Source organism: Solanum dulcamara, chromosome 8 (assembly GCF_947179165.1).
Source record: "Solanum dulcamara chromosome 8, daSolDulc1.2, whole genome shotgun sequence".
Lineage (NCBI taxonomy): Eukaryota > Viridiplantae > Streptophyta > Magnoliopsida > Solanales > Solanaceae > Solanum > Solanum dulcamara.
Genome location: NC_077244.1, coordinates 69,528,034 through 69,544,643, shown reverse-complemented (window position 1 = coordinate 69,544,643; position 16,610 = coordinate 69,528,034). Strand labels below are relative to the sequence as shown.

Below are 16,610 nucleotides of genomic sequence, written 5' to 3'. Positions count from 1 at the left end.
AATAGAAATCCGCAAGCCACAAATTATCAGCTAAAACATTCTACATCAAGGTTTAATAACAGATTAGTGTATCACGACAGAAACAAATACATACACATAAAAGATGAAAGTATTGCAGTCCTGGGAAACTACACACTAAAACTACTAGAGAATCAGAGATTACTATTACAATAATCAAATTGAATCTAAGAGTCAGTAAACATGTAACAGGAAATGTCCTAAGAGGGGATCCGGATGATGCATCAGCAGCTAATAGGCGCAGGTGATTGACGCTGCTGGGAATGAACCAACCCTGGTTGGTTAATATTGTTATTTCCCATAGCTAAATCAGTTCCTTCCATTTCTTTCTCCTCCTCTTTCGGCCTATGTTCGCCATCATTTCCATGGGCATCCTTAGATTCCCCATTAACAGCATGTTCTGCTTGGTTGACACTTCCTCCTATTGTGACATTGGTCCCTTCCACAACGACTTCTTGTGGCTTGTTTTGAGACTCCAGCTTTTCTCCAGATACTTGTTTTTCCTCAATATCTGCATTTTCTGACTTGTTCGGTTTACCAACATCAGCACTGTGAACTTCCTCACATTCAGGCTCTGGCTTATCCCCAGGGGGCAGTTCAGCGCCTTTTATGCGCTCATCTTCTTCCGCAGCTTCCTCCTCTTTCTTCCTCTTGTCCTTCATTTCAGCTTCTGCATTTTCCGACTTGTCCTGATTGCCGTCATCAGCACTGTGAAATTCCTCAGATTCAGAATCTGGCTTCTCTGCAGGGGGGAGTTCAGCGACCTCTATGTGCTCATGTTGTTCTGCAGCTTCCACCTCTTTCTTCCCCTTGTCCTCCATTTCAGCTTCTGCTTGTCCAGCTTTCTTCTCCAAGTTTTCATTTTCTTCTTTGGCAGATTCCATCCCTTTAGTTTCTGAACTTTCCTTTTCAACTTTTGCAGCATCCTTTTCCTTGCTATCTTTCTTTGTACCAGACGATGTCCGGCGTTTTTTCTTTGGTGATTCAAGTAGTGAAGGTGGTCTCGATGCCTTCACCTTCTCACTGATCCTTGCTGATCTCCTTGGAGTCTCACCAGTACTCCAATCAAATTCTGAAATAGCAGGGTTTCCAGGGTGTGCTTTGAGATACTGCTCCAACTGTTTGCGGTTTTTGACCTCCTCTCCTGTTGGAGTGATAAATACAACCTCATTCTTCTTCGGGGTACCCCCTTGCTTTGGTGTGAACTGCAAAGTGACGGAGGTAAAATCTACGTCAGGTGTACATTTAAGCTACACAATTGCACATTTTGAATTCCCATAGATAGTACTACTCTTATTCCTCCCAAGAATGTCCAGAGTACACTACATACGTAGTCCAACTATCCATCTTCAGCACAGTTATAAACTACTCTCTCAACATTTCACATGTAAGGTTGTTTGCTGATTTCTAGACGAATAGGAAGAGTTCCATTAATAGGAAGACTCCCCTATCATGGTTCTAAAGATGTTAAACACCACAAACAAAATAAGAACGGGAAAATAAACTTTTCCTTTTCGTCTTTTGAGGTATATAGACAAGGGATTCCATAGGCGACAAATAGGAGGACGAGTTATAATGGTTATGACCCAACCGACCAATACCAAGAAGGATGTCCAGGCCAATATTGTTTGAGTCTGATAAAGATTAAGTAGAGGTTCATAACCTAACTCATTCAACTCCAACCATGCTACAGTCTGGTTTTTCTTTTCCGTTTCCTATCCACTACATTTCTTCATCTTCCCACCTCAATTCTTTAGTTTATCTTTCAGTAACTAAGTAATTATCTTAGCCCAAAGTAGAAGGTTGAGAATCCACCTGTTTAGGTTGTGCTCTTTTAGCTCATTTCAGCCCAAACTTTGATGGGACAATACAGTTATAACTACTTTTATGCTCCCTGCCAAACTCAATCTAGTTCCTCCGCTGTGCTACCGGAGGCTTTGGGGAAGTCAGAATAGGAGAGCACTCATCTTGGGATGGGCTTCCTATCTTAAATATTTCACCCACCCTTATACAGGGAATTATCTCCTTCTCTTAACCAAATTTTCAGAACCACCAAGTATAATAGTACTGCATCAGTAAGTTACCTAAGAGGCAAATTTACTGGAAGCTGTAAAGCTAATACTCTACATATTGATGATGCTACACTAATTAACAGTTGAAGCTTCCTCTAAAAACCCAATTTTCCCATCAAGAAGCAAGAAAAAAACTACTTTTATTAACCAGAAACAGGAGTATGCTTCCTATTAAGTGAATTTTGGGAAACCCAATTTTCCCACCAAGAAGCAAAAAAAAAAACTACTTTTATTAACCAGAAACAGGAGTATGCTTCCTATTAAGTGAATTTTGGGAGCCAAAAAACCAAGAATTAAGCTGACCAACACCTAGAAAAGTTCAAGCTACTCTAGAACATTAATTAAGGCAAGCAAGGAGCAAGAAAAATTACAACAACTTCTTCAGCAAATTGACTGTGCTCAAGTAAAATAATAAAGCTAGCAGTGTAAAAGGAAAAAAAACCATGATGGCTACAAGGTAAAGCTGAGAAAGAGTACCATTTTTTTCCAAGAAGGAGGTGCAGGTAGCTCCACCGACACAATTTCATCATTATTTGTCCCCTTCTCCATAGGACTTGCCATCCTTAAAATTGACAAAAACAAAATTCCAACTTTGTTTCCAGCAAAATTAACAAGACTTAGAATTTCAACCAAAGTTCGTGATGAGCATCTATGTAGTTCCCTTATTTTTGCTTAGATAAAACTTGGCTGATAGCAACCGCCACGCCGTGAAACAGATTGACCACACGTGCCACGTAGCCAACTTTCCAGGACAAACGAGCCTTATCAGTTAGCACATCCAAAGCGACAATTTTCTCCTACGCTCAGTGTCAATGTTTAACTTAATACGATATTTTTTAGAAAAAATTTAAAATAAAATTATTTTGAATTATAATAAAATAATATTTTTTTGAAATGAATTAAAAAAAAATAGGTTATTTAAATTATTTTTGTAAATTTAAAAATAATAATATATTTTTTATAATCACTTAAAAATTATGCAATAAAATATTCAAGATCATAATAAGGCTATATAATAATAACATAAAAATATCATGACACACAATCTTCTTCGCATTATAATGATTTGACTTTTTTAATTAAATTTTTCTAAACCTCTTATCCTTTTCTATGGACGGTCCAAGTGGCATATTCGAAGGCGAAGATTCGTTTGTTAAAGTTGTTTCCATTATAAATCTCCAAAACATAGACATATTTTAAAATTTTTTAAGAAAATTCTTAGTAGAAGGTCCTAGAGTCTATTATTTTCCATTCTCGGAAAAGAGCGTGTCATTCACGCAAGACTTTCAGTCGTTTGATTTAAGGTGGTGTATTGCACGTTCTATGGAGAAATGTTTCATATAGCGTGCGGGGGAACATCAAACATGGGACCCGTGGTTAATGGATATGGACCATTATGTTCTTACTTAATTGAATTGGAATTTGAGTTTTAGGTCCGCGCACACGGAATTCATCATATTCAAAAACTTCAACATGACACATGAGTATAATTTAATTACTTAGGTTCGTTTTCTTTTTTTCTTTCGTTCGCTGTTTAAAGTCTGTAGGGTTGACTAAATTTGAATTGAGTATTATAGGGCCTATTTTGGAAATAATATTTTTAATAGGATTTTCTGTATATTCAAAACTCAAATTTAAAACTTCTGATTAAGAGTGAAGCAATTTCACTACTACACCACAACTCATATTAATAATTTTATTGCTTAGGTTCGTTCGGTATGAAGAAAAACATAAAATTAATTTTAAAATAAATATATTTTATGTTTGATTAGGAAAAAAATATTTTGAAATTAGTTATTTTAAATTTATTGTATTATTTTTATCTCATATTGAGATAGGATAATAATCATAAGATAATTTTTCTGAAAATGATTAATTCTCAAATAACACTTTTCCAATCAAACAAGTCCTTGGTAATATAAATTCCTCCATTTCATTTGTGTGATTTTTTTTATTTTTTTTTTTTGGGGGGGGGGGGGGGGTTGGGGTTGGCATGTTTAGCGTACAAAACAAACAAGTTTGAGAGTGCATATGGTGTGTGGTTTAGAGTTTGCGTTTGCACAAATAATTTTATATTATGACTTGAAATTATAATTTCATATCAGCATTTGAATATGCGTTTTAAATTATAATTTCGTATTTCAAATATTTTAAAAAACATGATTTGAAATTTCAAATCATGATTTCAAATTATTTTTTTATAAGTAACACTTGACTCATAAGACTGATGCTTGGCTTAAAAATATCTTCAAATTATATTAAAGAATAATTAGTGGATTCTTATAAAATTATGTGTATTTTAAAAGTTTGTAATCGCAAACATTTATTTATAAGAGGAACATGGAGATCTGTAATTTATTAATTCAGCTTATTCGAATTTTCTGATATCTTATTTATTAACTATGATTTACTCAATTCGTAAAATTTTATAAGAATTTGAGAATTTTTGATAGTTCTTATAACTTGTGTGGGATTGTGTTAATGAAAAACTAAACAACTTAAGAAATTAAATTATATATATATAAAAAAAAATTAACTTCATATCCATTTGATTTCATATCGCAGGAACAAACCCTTAAATGATAATAAGTAGGGAAAATTATCCATTTACACATGTTATATTATCATATTTATTAATACTCCCAACTAGTTGGAAAAATATCAAAAATCCCTATTTTTTTAACTTTCTCACTCGTTCACTGATACATCACTTTTACCTTATATCAGTTACCTAAATTCACTCCTATTCTTCAGCCTCCTCGATGGCAGTTTCTTTTTTTCCAATTTCAGTCCATCTATTACTCAATTTCAAGTATCTAAGTAAGGTATATTCAAGTTTTTCCTTTAATGGTATCTCACTTCATTCTCACCTTCTTTGATTTCTTCTATTTTCTTCTGTAATTTTTTTTTACTCACATTGTTCACTGATACACATGAAATCTGCTCCATCTTTTAGTATTGGTCTCACTCAGTTGAACAAAAATCAAGAAATTCTTGTTTCACCGGATGAGGTTAGATCCAAACATCGTAACGATCCATCAGTGATGGATAAACTCCGTGAGAAATTGAAATCGAAATCTCAAGTTCAACAATCACCCAAAGAAGCCGACAAGAAGATTGAAGGGGTTTCAACACACCCTAATCTCCCAAAGGTATGAGTTTCTATAAGTTTTTTTTAATGTGATTTTTTATGAAGATTTACTGCTCCTGATACATATAATTTTATGTATCAGATTCGTATGTATCAAGCTAACATTAGAATCTGATACATCCTGTTGATTTTTTTTTCTAAATGTCATTTTTTAAAGTTTTACTGATTCCTGATACATATACTTTATGTATCAGATTCTTATCTATTTTCTGATACATTGTGTTTTTGTATCAAATGCTCATATATCAAGATTTACTGCTTCTGATACATATTATTTATGTATCAGATTCTCATATATCAAGCTTACATGAGAATCTGATACATCCTGTTTATATAATTTTTTTAAATGTCATTTTTTAAAATTTTTACTGATTTGTGATACATCTACTTTATGTATCAGATTCTTATCTTTTTTTTGATACATCATTTTTTTGTATCGGATTCTCATTTATCAACCATTAATGCTCGTGATACATCTTGTTTATGTATCAGAATCTCATATATCAAGATATAATGCTTCTGATACATCATATTTAAATACAAAAATTAAGTTGTATTTAATCAGTTTCCATGTCAATGCAGGGAATGAAATACGTCATCAAGAAGATCTCCTCACACTTCCTAAGATTCGGCACTGCATATACGACTAATTTCAATAGGTGATGAACCTATACAATTATTTCGATAAACCATATTTGGTCACTATCTAGATATGCCACAATGCAATTTTCAAGGGCAAATCATCAAATGCCTCTTACTTCTTGAGGTCGAGCAAAAAAATAGAGAGGAATTACATACCTCCTGGTCAAGGAGAACCGATGGACGTCGACTAGTTTATTTTTTAATTTTACAGTAGTAGAATGTACAATTATATTTTTGCACTAATAGTAAACTTTTTTTCTGGCTATTCAACAATTTAGCAGACTTTTAAGTTTTTCTAATATTTATGTATCATATTTTGATTTATCAAACTTGAATGCTTCCGATACATCTACTTCATGTATCAAATTGTAATGTATCAATATTTAATGATTCTGATACATCTACATTTATGTATCAGAATCATATGCATCAATCTTTTACAGCTTCTGATATATATTGTTTATGTATCAGATTGTAATGTATCAATATTTAATGATTCTGATACATCTACATTTATGTATCAGAATCACATGCATCAATCTTTACAGCTTCTGATACATATTATTTATGTATCAGATTGTAATGTATCAAGATTTAATAATTCTGATACATCTACATTTATGTATTAAAATCTCATGCATCAATTTTTACAGCTTCTGATACATATTGTTTATGTATCAAATTGTATTTGATTGATATTTAATGATTCTGATACATCTATATTTATGTATCAGAATCTCATGCATCAATCTTTACAGCTCTTGATACATCTACAATCTATATCAATACAACATGTTATATATCAACCGCAGTCCACTTGAAAACTAATACAACCTTTAAAGTATCAACCTTAATACGTCGAATGTTTATGTATCTGTTATTCTTATATATCAGATTCGAAATTACTATCAATACCAAGTAATTTACAATGAATATAATTACCAACTATCCATGTATCAATTATTGATATTCAATTACTATTTTGGTTAATTGATATATGTATCAAAAACAACCCATAATGTAAAAAAAACTATGTAGATGTAAGTACATGATCCAAATAGAATGTATCCTGGCATAACAAAATATCATTTCTCTTTGGGAATGAAATTACAACTCTTTCTGATGTGGCCTTCATGGCCACAACGACTACAAGAATTTGTGCTCGTTCTTATCTTCTCACTAGAGTACTTTTTTCTTTCTTTCTTTGGTCTTCCTGCATCCTTTTGTATCTTGGTGGCAAGACGAATTCTTCCAAAATTTCTTTCAGAACAGACCAATCTTTCTTATCTGGCATTGAAACTATTGGAAATTCATAAGTATTTGTCAACGCCTCTGATTTGTAGTAATCAGAATAGTATGGGTGCATGCCTGTAATGTTCTTGCTCTTCAACACTGCAATTGCGTGTGGACATGATATCTCGTCTAGTTGAAACCTGCCACAATTGCATGTTTTTCTTTCAAGACACACACTGTATCTTATACCTGACTTATAAAGAGAATAAAGATATTCTGATGAAGCAACAACCTGCAGTAAATAATTATCACAGATATGTATCAACAATGATGTATCAAATACAGGAATGATGTATCAGAACTGATATATCAGGTAATACTGATAACAGGAAATACAGAACTGATGTATCCTATAGCTATGTATCAAGCAACTATGTATCAAGTAGATAACTACTTAAAAAAAATAACAGGAGTGTACCTTCATTCTCGAACACTTCATTGTGTTTGATATTAGGATATATTCGAATTTCCTACCCAAAGTATGTTTTGTATAAGTTGCTATTTCCCTATTTTTGCAGTTCCAAGCACTAAACACACCCTTTTTTGTTAGAACTTTTGCTTTGTTTTTGAGTTTTCTTTCATAGTCAGATCTGTTTCTTTTTTTAAAGAATTCTTTGCCTTAATTAGCATGGTAATTGATTGAAACAATCAATCATAGCTTGAATTACGTTACTACCCATAAATAACCCAACAACATTAATTGTTTTACACCCAAAAACTGATGTATCAGCACAACAAGTAATGTATCAGAAAATTTTTTAAAAAGGGGAAATCGCGTAATTTCATAAAAATAAGGGATACATCGTAATTGAGCCTTTTCAGTATGTGATTTAGGTAAAGTTTACTAATAAGTAACAGAAAGAAAGAAGAAAAAAGACAATCTGAAGTAGGACTCAATGTAAATATATTTTTGGAATCAGCTTGTGGCACTTGCTCAGTAAACAGTCAACGCCCAGGCCCATATTTTCCAGTTTGTTTAAGGCTGAGTTTCCACTTTCCAGAGCCCAATAAAGGAAGGCCTATATATATATTCTCTTGTTTCTGAAATTTTCAGATTTTGAGAGTTAAATTTTTGCTAATTTTGATCATGATTTCAAAAATAAATTTCACTTTTTTAAAAATGTCCAATTAATTGTAACCAAAGAAACAACCATGATCGAACTCGTGCACTAAGACTCGAATTATGATAATTCTTGAATTGCATTTGGAATTGTGACTCTTTTAAAATTTAATTTAAAGAGTGACTAATATTTGAATGTCTTTCAAAATCAACTTCTACATCTTCACGAAGTAGGAATGAAGTCTGCTGAATTCGCGCGCTCTATAGTTCCACTTAAGCTCTTTTACTTCTTCAATTCTTCCTCTGTCTCTTCAGCATCCCATAGGAACCTAGCATATGATGCCACTACATAACTGCACAACAATAATAATCGATATATTATAATTAAACGAAAGCATGTTTTCAATAAAGATTGAACTTCAATCACTTAATTCCTTTAGATTAATGATTTAATATTTTTTAGGTTTATAAGTACCAATCATGAGGTTCAGATTTAATAGCTTGATCAAAATAAGCATTGGCGCGAGATGCATCTTTATGGGTTAGCCATATTAGATGTGCATAAAGTGACAACACATTCCCATCCCCTGGGTTTACCACTACTGCTCTTCCGCAATATTCCTCTGCTTTTCCTAAATTTCCCTTAACCTGTTTTTTCCACAAAAAAAACAAACAATCTCCATATTAATAGTTATTTTCAGAAACAAATCACATGTTCCTTCTGTCTCAATTCGATTGTTTGACTTATATGTTTTAAAAAGGCAAAGAAATTTTTTTAGATTTGTAATTTTAAATTAAAAATATATAGAATGTATTAAAATAAATTTAATATTGCAGCTTTTAATATATCACGTAAAAAGTGAAATTAAAAAGCATTTACCAAAAGAGATAATTTTTTATAATAGATTTAAATGAAAAGTCAAACAAACAAATTGAAACAAAGGAAGTACATTATTAATAGTTTTTTGCTTGTACAGTATTAATATCCATTTTTACTTGTAAACTTTGAAAAAGCTAGAGAAATTTTATTACTTTATATCTATTTACTCTTATTAGTTATTACTGAGTATTAGTACTATTTATTTCCCAATTACATTTTGAAGGCTTACACTTCCTCTGTCTCTAAATTACGTGGTATCCTTCTTTGTTTCCTAGTTTATCTATAAAAAAAATGTCACATTTTCATAATTAAAAATAATTTAACTTTTACTTTATGCATGCCAAGTGAAACAGTATCACAAAAGTGAAACAGAGAGAGTAATAATTAAGAGTAATATAATAAAATTATTATTTTAATTTATTCATTATCTCTTAAATAAATATATATCAGATTAAACATGAACATGTAAATATGGACGTGGATGAAATAATAGTTATGAATGAGATACTGCTAATTCATGAATGCTTACATAATACCTCTTTCAAAAACCTTGCGTAGTTTGCTAGTAAAAGTGCATTTCCCGGGTAAGTTTCGATCATTTTCTTGTAATACGCTTCTGTATTGTCATTCCCATGCCAACTGTTCGAATCATCCGAACCCGAACCCGAAACCGAACCCGGCCCATCTCCACCACTGCCACCGCCTCCATCTTCCGGTGCAACACAATAATCCTCGGATGATCTCAATGTAACTTGATGATAAGTTGTTGATGATAACTCTATGTTGGAATAAGAATGCCTTGTGGTTATTCTGTTTATAGGATTATTGTTTTTCTTTTGAACGACGCCAGGATGATCAGGGCCGTCCATTTCTCGCATATTGCAACAACAACAGCAGTTGGTCCTGGCTGGGTAATTTTCATCATGAATAAGTTGAATGGGCGTTGGTAATGGTGTCCTGTAGTTGGATATCCATGAATTAAGTATACAACTCTCCATGATGAGCTTCTTAATAACATTATATATCAGGAGAGAGATAAGTTTGGTGTCATGATGATCGACGATTTTAATTTATAGACGAAACTATTATTCCCTTTTGTTCTATTTCTTTGTTTGATTTTGACTTGGCACTTTATGAAGAATGACAAAAGTCTCACATTAGTGGCTAATGAGATGAGTGAAATCCTTATAAGGCTTGCACAATGCTCCTTCCTTTGAGCTAAGCTTTTGGAGTGTGAGTTAGGCCTTGTTGGGTTTAATTGATAGGTTGAATGGGAAATTGAGGGAAAAAGAAGTGGAGAGGAAATGATATGTTCTCTCTTGCTTATTAAATAAGCTTTGGTCCCACATAGGTGGTGGAAATGAAAAGTCTCCTACTTAAAAGTAGAAGCACTCCTTCATGTTGCTAAAGGGTCAAGAAGAGGGTCTCCCCTCGCGCCGTCGTCGTCGTCGCTCGCTCGGCTCGGCTTCGGTTTCGGCTTCGGATTTCCCTCCGTTTTTTCCAACGGATTTTTGAATGGTTGCAACCTTCTCCGAAAAGTTGCAAACCTTCTCAACAGGCAAACCTTTTCCCAACAGGTGCCTTTTCTGAAAAGGTGTAAACAGTCTATATATATCTGTTAATCTTCAGAATGTTCCATACGAAATTCTAAACATACCATCTTCTTCTTCTTCTTTCTACACTTCCAAAAATCGTGTGATATACATCCTTCAAGTGGTTCGCAGTCATCAAAGATTTGCAGTACCTCTACTTTGGTGAGTAAATCGTTCTATCCTGCGAGGAAAAATTCCAAAACCTCGGGTACTTTGAGGGGAATAATTTCCTTAAGGACACACTGTGCATTCAGTGGGCTCGATTCTGTTTCTGCATTAATTTTTCAGATTCTGTGTTTTATTACCTTTACTTGTTGTTACTGGTTTTTAATATTTACAATACAGTTTACTAACAATCTTAAGGAAATTACTATTATTGTTGTTTTCTAACCAAACTGTATTCTGTCTTTGGAGACTAAAACCTGTGTGGTTTTCTACTCCGTATGAAATAAATGTTCTGATTTGAAGAGTATAAAAACTTCATTGGAATATTAAAGTTCATACTTGTACAACGATTTGAAGAGTATAAAAACTTCGTCGTTGTTTTTGTAAAAGGTCTGATATTCTGAAATATTAAGACAGTTTGTCTATTTTGACAGTGAAAAGAAATGACAAGTGATACTGCTACTACTTCTGCGACTGTTGCTGCAACAAGCCGCACTTCTGTGCTACCGGCAGAAAAACCAGGAAAATTTTCTGGAGCCAACTTCAAAGGATGGCAACAAAGGGTGTTCTTTTGGCTTACCACTCTTGGTATGCAGAAGTTCACTAACGAAGATCCTCCTGTGCCCGCTGCTGATATGCCGGCCAATGAAAAATTTATGATTACTGAGGCATGGACACAGACAGATTTTCTATGCAAGGGCTACATCCTAAGTGCTTTGGATGATGATTTGTACAATGTCTATAGTGCTGTGAAAACTTCTAAAGAATTATGGGATGCACTTGAGAAGAAGTACAAGACTGAAGACGCATGCTTGAAAAAATTTATGGTTGCTAAGTTCCTAGACTATAAAATGATAGATAGCAGAACTGTTGGAACCCAAGTTCAAGAACTACAACTTATTTTTCATGACCTTATTGCTGAAGGCATGGTAGTTAATGAAGCATTTCAAGTGGCTGCGATGATAGAAAAATTGCCTCCTTCGTGGAGAGATTTCAAAAATTATCTAAAGCACAAGCGTAAGGAAATGAAGTTGGAAGATCTTGTGATTCGTCTCAAGATTGAGGAAGATAACAAAACAGTAGAAAAGAAGTTGCGTGGAAATTCAGCAATTATGGGAGCGAACATCGTTGAAGATGCTGCTCCAAAGAATAAGAAAAGGAAGCAACCTTTTAGAAAGAATCAGGAGCAGAACAAAAAAAAGTTCAAGGGCAATTGTTATAATTGTGGGAAAGTTGGACACAAAGCTCCAGATTGTCGTCTTCCGAAAAAGGACAAAAGAAAGGGACAAGCCAATATGGTGGAAAATAAAGAAGCTATTGATGATCTGTGTGCAATGCTATCAGAATGCAACCTAGTAGGTAATCCCAAAGAATGGTGGCTTGATTCAGGAGCTACTTCGCATGTGTGTGCAGTCCGAGAAGCCTTCTCTACTTATTCCCCTGCAGCACCTGATGCGACGATCTATATGAGAAATTCTGCAACTGCAAAGATTGAAGGTTATGGGAGAGTTTTTCTGAAAATAACATCCGGCAAGGTGGTGACGCTGAACAAAGTATATCATGTTCCAGAAATGCGAAAGAATTTGGTGTCTGTCGGCCTTCTTATCAAGAATGGATTCAAGTGTGTTCTAATTTCAGACAAAGTAGTTGTCAGTAAGAATGAAATGTATCTAGGAAAAGGCTACCTCACTGAGGGTCTTTTCAAACTAAATGTAATGGTTGTTGATGATAATAAAGTTCAAGTTTCTTCTTACTTACTTGAGTCAAATAATTTATGGCATTCACGTTTAGGACATGTAAATCATAAAATCTTGCGAAAACTGATTAATTTAAATATATTGCCTAACTTTGATTGCAATAAATCAAAATGTCAAGTATGTGTTGAATCTAAGTATGCTAAGCATCCTTATAAATCTATTGAACGGAATTCTAGTCCCTTAGAATTGATTCACACAGACATTTGTGATATGAAGTCTACACCAACTCATGGTGGAAAGAAGTATTTTATAACTTTTATTGACGATTGCACTCGATATTGTTATGTATATTTGCTTAATAGTAAGGATGAAGCAATTGATGCATTTAAGCAATACAAGAACGAAGTAGAAAATCAATTGAATAAAAAGATAAAAATGATTAGAAGTGATAGGGGTGGAGAATACGAATCTCCTTTTGAAAAGATATGTTTAGAATATGGAATTATTCATCAAACTACTGCCCCCTACACACCTCAATCAAATGGAGTTGCGGAAAGGAAAAACCGAACATTAAAAGAAATGATGAATGCTTTATTAATAAGTTCCGGTTTACCGCAGAACTTGTGGGGGGAAGCTATCCTTACAGCTAATCGAATACTCAACAGAGTACCCCACAGCAAAACACAAACTATTCCATATGAACTATGGAAAGGAAGAAAACCCAACTTGAAATACTTCAAAGTGTGTGGGTGTTTAGCAAAGGTCCAAGTTCCTTTGCCCAAAAGGGTAAAAATCGGACCAAAGACCGTGGATTGTGTTTTTATTGGCTATGCTACAAACAGCAAAGCTTGTCGATTTTTGGTTCACAAATCGGACAATCCTGAAATTAATGTTAATACGATAATTGAATCAGATAATGCTGAATTTTTTGAAAATATTTATCCGTATAAAACTAAAAGTGAATCCTCAAGTGAAAGATCTAAACGACCAAGAGAAGTTCAAAAGGAAAGTAAACCATCAGAAGAGGATCCAAGGCGTAGCAAACGTCAAAAGATATCTACTTCCTTTGGACCAGATTTTGTGACATTCTTGCTTGAAAATGAGCCTCAAACATTTAAAGCTGCAATGTCTTCTTCTGATTCAGCATTTTGGAAAGAGGCAATCAATAGTGAGATTCAATCAATTTTGAATAACCATACATGGGAATTGGTTGATCTCCCTCCTGGAAATAAACCTTTAGGATCAAAATGGATATTTAAAAGGAAAATGAAAGTTGATGGCACTATTGATAAATATAAGGCAAGACTTGTGGTCAAAGGTTATAGACAAAAAGAATGTCTTGATTACTTTGACACATACTCGCCGGTAACAAGAATAACATCTATTCGGGTGTTAGTGGCACTTGCAGCTGTATACGGTCTTGAAATTCATCAAATGGATGTTAAGACGGCTTTCTTAAATGGAGAATTGGAGGAAGAAATTTACATGAAACAACCTGAGGGTTTCATAGTTCCAGGTAAAGAAAGGAAAGTGTGCAAACTTGTTAAGTCACTTTATGGACTTAAACAAGCACCTAAACAATGGCATGCAAAATTTGACCAAACAATGTTGGCAAATGGATTTAAGATTAATGAGTGTGACAAATGTGTTTACATTAAAAATACTCCAAATCATGAAGTCATTGTTTGTTTATATGTTGATGACATGTTGATAATGAGTAAAGACATTGTCAATATAAATGCTACGAAGCGTATGCTTGCTAGCAAATTTGACATGAAAGACTTAGGGGTTGCTGACTTAATCTTAGGAATTAGGATCCATAAAACTCCACAAGGTCTAGCATTATCACAATCACATTATATTGAAAATATACTTGATAAGTTTAAATATTTAAATTTTAATGTTGCAAAAACTCCAATTGATGTAAGTTTTGCACTTCAAAAGAATAAAGGTAAAAGTGACTCACAATTGGACTATGCACGAGTTTTGGGAAGTTTGATGTATATTATGAATTGTACACGACCAGATATAGCACGTGCTATTAGCAAGTTGAGTCGATTCACGAATAATCCTAATCAAACTCATTGGATGGCAATGAAATGAGTCTTGGGGTATTTGAAACACACCCAAAACTATGCTTTGCATTATAATAAATATCCCGCAGTAATTGAGGGATATAGTGATGCAAACTGGATCACCGGATCATCTGAAGTTAAATCCACAAGTGGATATGTTTTCACCGTTGGTGGAGGAGCAGTGTCTTGGAAATCATCAAAACAGACATGCATCATCCGCTCTACAATGGAGTCTGAATTTATAGCTTTAGACAAGGCTGGTGAAGAAGCTGAATGGCTTCGAAATTTTTTGGAAGATATTCCATTTTGGCCCAAACCTTTGGCACCCATATGTATACATTGTGATAGCCAAGCGGCAATAGGGAGGGCAGGAAATGTTATGTATAATGGAAAATCGCGTCACATTCGACGGCGACACAATACTGTTAGACAACTACTCTCTAGTGGTGTTATCACTATTGACTATGTAAAGTCAAGAGATAATATATCGGATCCACTAACAAAAGGCTTATCTAGAGAGGCTGTTGAAAGATCATCGAGGGGAATGGGGTTAAGGCCTAGGACAAGTCAACATGGCTGTAACTCTACCTAGTAGACTGGAGATCCCAAGAACTAGGTTCAAAGAGATCAAACAAAGTTATGATTGACGGTTCAACATTGTCAAATAACTCAACCCATTCTCGTGATGATGACAATGTTCAGAAACAAAGGATAAAACCTTAAGGCTTTTAATGAGTTAATAAAGCTTTAAAGGTTTTTTAATGATTATCTAAATCTGACAGAAAATAACTAGATAGTGTGTCTATAGGACTACATGTTTAGAAATCACCTATGTGAATGTGAAGTATAAGCCGCTTCAAGGGGAATGACAGTAAAGGCCCATTCTCTATGCATTCACGAAACCAGGCGGTGTTCATGGCTGAAACGAACACAACCGTGAGAACCATAGATGGTTGATGATTGATTGTGTGACTTATGTTGTCTAGTTATACAACAAAGTTCGACGGTTCAAAGATATCGCATCTACCGATTGATCGAGTATATCCTATATAAGTTCACTATGGAAAGTTCAAAGGGAAACCTACTTATCCAGATGCAATTAATCTTCGCTTGTATATCACACACTTATCCGTGCATTCCTTTATCTTGTAGACATTCCCCATTCATGTGGGGGATTGTTGGGTTTAATTGATAGGTTGAATGGGAAATTGAGGGAAAAAGAAGTGGAGAGGAAATGATATGTTCTCTCTTACTTATTAAATAAGCTTTGGTCCCACATAGGTGGTGGAAATGAAAAGTCTCCTACTTAAAAGTAGAAGCACTCCTTCATGTTGCTAAAGGGTCAAGAAGAGGGTCTCCCCTCGCGCCGTTGTCGTCGTCGCTCGCTCGGCTCGGCTCGGCTTCGGCTTCGGCTTCGGCTTCGGCTTTGGATTTGGATTTGGATTTGGATTTGGATTTGGATTTGGATTTGGATTTGGTCAATTGATTTGATTGATAATCTTTTTGGACCAAATTTTCTTTAAATTTTTAATTAATTAATTAAGGGGGAAAAAAATCCTGACCCGCGACCCATTTCTTTTCCGGATTAATTTAAAATTTCCCTCCGTTTTTTCCAACGGATTTTTGAATGGTTGCAACCTTGTCCGAAAAGTTGCAAACCTTCTCAACAGGCAAACCTTTTCCCAACAGGTGCCTTTTCTGAAAAGGTGTAAACAGTCTATATATATCTGTTAATCTTCAGAATGTTCCATACGAAATTCTGAACATACCATCTTCTTCTTCTTCTTTCTACATTTCCAAAAATCGTGTGATATACATCCTTCAAGTGGTTCGCAGTCATCAAAGATTTGCAGTACCTCTACTTTGGTGAGTAAATCGTTCTATCCTGCGAGGAAAAATTCCAAAACCTCGGGTACTTTGAGGGGAATAATTTCCTTAAGGACACACTGTGCATTCAGTGGGCTC

The 16,610-nt window shown here is 34.3% G+C and overlaps 1 protein-coding gene and 1 pseudogene across 1 annotated transcript; both read right to left on the bottom strand.

Moving 5' to 3' along the window:
* Positions 1–6: 6 nt before the first annotated feature.
* LOC129899060 (methyl-CpG-binding domain-containing protein 11) lies at positions 7–2,880 on the bottom strand. The gene is made up of 2 exons (XM_055973840.1): positions 2,568–2,880; positions 7–1,223 (listed from the first exon to the last, which is right to left on the bottom strand). The coding sequence occupies exons 1-2, from the start codon at positions 2,649–2,651 to the stop codon at positions 243–245; spliced, it is 1,065 nt and encodes a 354-aa protein (XP_055829815.1). The 5' UTR covers positions 2,652–2,880; the 3' UTR covers positions 7–242.
* A 5,449-nt stretch (positions 2,881–8,329) lies between these two features.
* LOC129899645 (uncharacterized) lies at positions 8,330–10,191 on the bottom strand (annotated as a pseudogene).
* Between the last annotated feature and the right edge of the window lie 6,419 nt (positions 10,192–16,610).

Excerpts from the sequence above, each read along its gene's own strand:
- LOC129899060 (XM_055973840.1), bottom strand. The coding sequence starts at position 2,651 with ATGGCAAGTCCTATGGAGAAGGGGACAAATAATGATGAAATTGTGTCG. Across the intron at positions 1,224-2,567 it reads CTCCTTCTTGGAAAAAAATG|TTCACACCAAAGCAAGGGGG; the intron begins GTACTCTTTCTC and ends GTCACTTTGCAG.